At 32.5% G+C, this 6,527-nt stretch overlaps 1 protein-coding gene across 1 annotated transcript in view; it reads right to left on the reverse strand.

The window, feature by feature from the left end:
• Window positions 1-5,201, reverse strand: part of LOC108685247 (organic cation transporter protein) — a 16,953-nt gene extending 11,752 nt beyond the window's left edge. The window contains exon 1 of the mRNA XM_018189939.1: window positions 4,142-5,201. Within this exon, the coding sequence (XP_018045428.1) occupies window positions 4,142-4,500 (359 nt within the window). The 5' untranslated portion in view covers window positions 4,501-5,201. The remainder of the gene's footprint in view (window positions 1-4,141) is intronic.
• Between the last annotated feature and the right edge of the window lie 1,326 nt (window positions 5,202-6,527).

Here is a 6,527-nt window from a genome sequence, read left to right on the forward strand (position 1 = left end):
CCGGGTAATATTTAAATGAATTTTTTTTTCTCAAACCCAAGCTCTTCGATATTTAGAAGTCTTTGTATTTTTACAAGAATGACATTTTGTATTTTCACAAGAAAAACATTCTGTCTGGATACTGAAAATAATTAAAACTCGTCTTCATAAAAGTCCATAGACGGTTTTAAGATCACAAATAATTGCGAGCATTTTCCGTTTCTCTGAAAAACATCTCATCATCACTATGTGTATAATTTTGTCTATCTTTTCGACTGCTCTTAACTAATGTAACATCTCCTGCATATCTGAAGAAGGCTCAATCGTGAGACTGAAACATGTTTTTTATAATATATATATATATGATTTTTAATCAATTATAGAATATTATATTATACTTTTCATTTGTTTTTTTCATATTTTTGGTTTTTATTTGACTCTTATGTGCCCTGTATATTATTTTTCGATATTGTTTTTTAAATTAAGAGTTTTTCATTCTTGTAAAAACTTATTTAATAGAAAATTGACTAATCCTAGTCGAATATTCTTCTTATATTTGACTGTAATTGATCAGTTTCCTACGACTTAAGACTTCACGATCGTTCATAATTTCTATGTAGACGAGCCTTTAAACATTTTGTAGGTTGTTGAAAATAGTCAAATACTTCATTTTTACCTTTAGTTTAGAAGATCTCAAAAACTTGACATGATATGACATTTTCGGGATCACATTTGTAATCAGCGCATCAAACTCTACCAGAAATAACTTTGTTTACTTATTTGAGGCCAAAAAAGATTGAATTTTCGTCGACTAATGTAATAAGCTAACTCGGAGTCCCGTTTGATATCTGTGTGCATTTCTTATGAATTTCTGCAAAAAAACTAGCATCAACCGGTCATTTATCTCGTCATTAGACTGACGTCAGAGAGATAGAAGCAGGCTATTAGACTAGCTCGCAAGTATTACTAATCGCGAGATTCTTGTCGCGCCGAATCGTGCAATCGAATTGTGGTCGTGAAGGTCTCGACGTCGCGTCCGTTTCCATACTTTCCCTGACTGACGTACATTATTACTAACACCGATACGTTTGCCCGCCGTAGTTTCCGTTCTTTCGCGATCGCGAAGATGAAAAATCGCCGATGCTCGCTGTCGACAAACATGAAAAAAAAAATACATTGGCGAGACAGAATAGCCGAGAATAGCATTACAACGTACGCATTTATTTTCTTTCTTCTCTTTTTACTCCTTTTTATTTAAAAAAAATCCATGAACTATGCATGTTTACTCCAAGAGCAACATAACAGATCGTTAGGAGTGCTTTTACGAGTCATTAGCGCACTTATGTCGCATTATATCGTTACAGCCAGAATTGTGTACATCGCAAAGACAAGCCACGTAAATACGAATATATCCACACATAATGTCCTGCACTTTAAACAATCTACAAACCGTGTCACAATTTAAGATGAAATTATTTACAGTAATTACAGTTTAGAGTTCGCGTAATACAAAAAACATTTGAAGATCAAAAATGCAATTATATATAAAACATATAACATCTTTTATATAAAATATAAAGTTTTAAAAGTAATTAGATGGTTTAAAGATATTCAAAGTAGGATGGTCAGAACATCTTAAAAAATTTTACATAATTATATTTATATATTATGTTAAAATTAAATGCGTAGGTAAGTTATATACTTTTTTGAGATAAAGAAATGTAAATGTTATGAATTATTTTAAGATTTTTAGGCATTTCTGGGCAATATTATTCAGAGTTTTTTGTAGAAAAAAATTTTAAAGAAAACTATATCTGGGATACTGTGGCCACTTTTATCCTCTCAAAGGTTAAAATGTATAGTATGTATTTTTATTTATGTATAACGTATATAATGTATATAACGTATATAATATATATATAACGTATATAATGTATAACATAAATTATAAACAAAATTCTGTTCTGAAATCAGATGGAAATTAACGGTTGCTTAAGGTAAATTTAAGTAAAATTATTGTGGCCTCTCTGTGTTTCTTTGTTTATCTTGGAATCATTAAATTGTCTATCTTGGTACAGATAGCGAATTAAAAAAAATTCTCTAATTTAAATTCTCTAATTTAAAAAAAAAGATTCTAAATGAAAAAAGGCTGAAGAATAACTGTAAACTAGGCAATCCATTATGTAATAAATTTATATCTAATTTATCTATAATATTTTATCTATAATAGCATCGTGTTAGTATAATTCATAAAAACGCGCTGACCAAGCAATAGAAAAATATATAGCAAATCGCAGACCGTGAATCACCGATTCTACGTATTCCGAGTAATTTGAATGTTCATAGTATATTTGTTCGTGCGAACAATTTTACCGCGCAAGAGAATAGTCTCCGCGGAATACCGGTAATCGTGAGTAGAATAAAATCTGCTCGGATTACTGTAAGAAAAGAAGTTTAAAGATATGATCGACGAAACCACAGACATAAATTACGATCCTTGAGTTATTAAAAAAAATAATAATTGGAAAAGGAAGAAAGAGGTGTTTATGAAAATGCAGCTTGCATAAGCATAATGAAAAAGCAAAGTAATTTTAAAATTGTGAAACCTGTTATCGCAGACGCTCTCCAAGCTTCTGATGAAAAGTTTCTTCTCCTATTGAATCAACGTCACGTGCGTCACTATAAGGGGACTATCTGTATCATTGCGCATTTATAACACGCTCTATTATTCTTTCGAAGTTAGAATGTGCGTTCATAATTTTATCGAAAAAAACCATTTATCCCACATTGTGAGAGTTTTATCACTTGATAGGAATCATATAGGTTTTTGTTTTTAAATTTTCTGCACTAATCATTAATTGATAAGTGAACGATGCATTTTAGCCATTTAATGTTTTGTGTTAAACAAATATGTAGTGATAAGAGAGAAGATACGAGACTAAGGTAAATTATCATTCGATGACCTTTGTTAAGTGTTACATATTCATTCTGTGATTTATGTACGAATTATATCTGCACAAAATTGTGAATTTTCAACGAGTTTATGTGACATGTCCAAATAATGAAGCATGAAAGAAATATTTAAATATATGTCAAAATAATTTACAAAAAATGATGAAAATCATGAAAACCATATTCGCAGAAAACTGTGAATTTAAAACGAGTTACGTAGATAAGACAATATATTCAAATTGTCAAATAATAAAGCATGAAAAAAATATTTAAATATATGTTAAAATAATTCACGCACAAAAAATGATGAAAATCATGAAAATCATGAAAATCATGAAAATCATATTCGCACAAAATTGTGAATTTGAAGCGAATTACGTAGATAAGATTTGGCTTAGCGCCGAGATTCTACCGTGTCTCCTGATATTTATAACACGTTCAAACAATCACGTGCCAAATAATAAAACGTGAAACAATTATCTCAATGTCGAAATAATTTACGTGCAAAGATTATGAAAATCATAAAAACTAAACTTCGTGTAAAATTGTGAATTTTAAACGAGTTATGTAGATAAATAATTCATTACATGAAAAAAATTATGTAAATAATGGTAAGATAAAAAAATATTCAAATACATATAAAAATAGTTTATTATGAGCAGCAAAAAATTACACTGCTTTAAAAATAGTAATAATCTTCTAAGTAGTAACATTCTCGTATTAAAAAAAAGCACGTAATAATTTCTTCTATCAAACATTTATTATGATTTAGTATTGTATAAATGAGTTGTTATACAATTCACTTAACGATAAAATCTGCTTTGAGTGCAGTACATCATTATTTTATTTAAACATTCTTTTTTCTAATTTAATTTTGCAACAGAATTATAAATAATATTATTAATAATTTTTCAATTAATTCTACATTAATCAGTACAGCCTCTTCAAATGTTAAAGCACGAAAGCGCGACGATGCTTTCAATATCCACTTACCTTTCATCATGCTTGGTTCTACTTTGTATTATTTCTGAACATGTCATTTTTATATCATTCACTGAGCTTACACATATATTACCTTCTTTTGTCTTTTTATGACTTCAATTTTCTTTAATTTTCTTAAATTTTCTTTATTTTATATATTATTATTGCTTTAATTTCTTTGTTCTTAGATGGCACAGCCCTAGAACGATAACAAACACTATCTATTTACCTTTCTTCAACCGTGAGGTCCTCTAATTCCGGTACACGGCACCAGTGCTCCTCTGGCACAAGAGTGATGAATATTTGTGAGAAATATACCCAGGCGACGAAGAAGGCAAATGGTATCATCAGCACAAACAGGATCCTCTGATAAGTGCCAAATTCACCTACGTGCGGCAGCAGATCGTCGAAGTCCATGTCTTTGGGCTGCTCCTGATCATCCTGGTCGTCGTCGCTTTTGCGACCCTTGACGGTGGAAAGTCCGTCAGACGAGGCTGAGGTCGACAGACCTCCATCGGGACTCGCGTCTTGCGGTGACAGATCCCCGGAAACTCCGGCGGACGCCGGAAACTTCTCCTGCGGCGGCATGTCGCTGTCAACCGAGACCTCCGAAGTTCCGCGGGAAAAAATAGGAGGTAAGAGTTTCTTCGTGCTACGAATCGGATCCAGCCTTCGGGATGCTGCGCCACGCGCGCACAATTAAGACGCCTGATCCGCGCGGCGCGGCAGAACGAAATACTTAATATTAAACAGAAGCACTTATATATTAAGAAACTCCTTCCCAGCTTCCGCTTGGTGACAGCGAGAAAACTCTCTGTTCTACGTCCTGGAGAACATGCCGGAGAATGATTCGTTATCACCGCGCGCTACCACCTCGAGCACTTTCGATCGCGATAATCGAACCGGCGAAGCTGATCGGTTCGTTAGACGGTCGTTTGATTAAACGTGCACATCGTGAGAATGTATCGCGAGACCTCGGAAGAATCGAGGCTAATCCGAGGACGTGCAGTAGATTAAAAAAAAAAAGGAGGCGAGGAAATCCTGAGACGAGAGACAACGACTGGAACGATCTGTTGCGTTCGTAGCTCGCTATATAGGCATCGACCGTGGGGTATATCCCCTCTCTCTTTCTCTCTTTCTCTTTCTCTCTCTCTCTCTCTCTCTCTCTCTCTCTCTCTCTCTCTCTCTCTGCTGCCGCTGAACACAATTCAATGTTCTCCAAGTGTGGCATTGAACGCACCACGGATCATATCGATCGCCCTCGTCTATTGCTGCTGTTGCTGCTGCCGATGTTGATGCTCGAATCATCGGAGTTGGCCTCTTCTCTTTTCTAGTATCGCGCACGTCCCATACAACGTGAACAAGCGGTGGATATTTTAGGATATTGATTGAACATCCCGGCTAACGTGCGATGTCTATTTAGAAATATATAGTGAAACACTACATAAGGATACTATAAATTAATCGCACATTAATCGTGATAATCTTCCTATTTGTCGTTATAATCGTTAAGCCAAGTTTTAGTTCTATTGTGAGAAGAATAGAGTAGAATAGAGTACATATTATATAATATAAAACAATACGAGATGACAAGCGAAGTTCCGAAAATTAATAATCCAAATAATATGTCATCCAGATAATTAAATCTGAGAGATTTTGCAAAATATCTACTACAAATTTATCGATAGAATGTTAACAGAAATATAACAAAATGTACTAATTCATTTGACTGTAGACATCGGGAAAAATGATCGTTATCATTTTTCGAAACATTTAATTTAAATGCACATTTAAATTACAAAATAATAAATTTTAATCGATTTCTGTTGATAAGTTCCGCTAATATATATTTAATATAGATGCAGTCGATCTCAATCTACTGCAATATTTTATTATTTGAATCGGCTAGTAAACTGCTAGCACAATTAATAATATTGTTAATTTTTTTGCCTATTGGATATAATACAGAAATGATTTGCGAAGTATGTAATAATTATGCATAATAATAATTATATAAATTCCATACGGGCAAAAAATAGTTGCATAAATTACAATACAAATGGTTCATGATAAAAGATATCATTGTTAAAGAAATTTATTTGAAAATTTGGTTTTATGCAATAGAATATCACAGTTATGATTTAATGCGATCATTTAGTGATTGAATTATTATTCTCAATCTTGTATTTTTCCGATTTCGCGATCTATTTGCTGGTGAAAAATGTGCAGAATACAAATTTGAAAAAAGTAAAGAGAAATATAAACGTCACTTTTATACAAACCAAATATTAAATCAGTCCTCGTAACGTGGGTCCGTAAATTCCGCTTGATAAAGATATGATCTGTAAAATCCACTGTCATGTAGGATTCTATTCGCGTATAAACGTATACATTTCAGGTATATGTACACCTTTGTACTAAAGAACAATTATTATTTCCGCTTGCTTCGAGAAATATGAAACAATTGACCTGATGAGTCAAAGAGATACATAGTATTCGCAGAATTCTTGTTGTTAAAATATTAATTGCAGCATTTATCTGATCAAATCGTGATTTTATTTCGTTTCAATACAGTTTTTTATAATATTTTTATACTTTATATAATTTTTTTTATG

This window comes from Atta colombica, unplaced genomic scaffold (genome assembly GCF_001594045.1).
Source record: "Atta colombica isolate Treedump-2 unplaced genomic scaffold, Acol1.0 scaffold149, whole genome shotgun sequence".
NCBI classification, from domain to species: domain Eukaryota; kingdom Metazoa; phylum Arthropoda; class Insecta; order Hymenoptera; family Formicidae; genus Atta; species Atta colombica.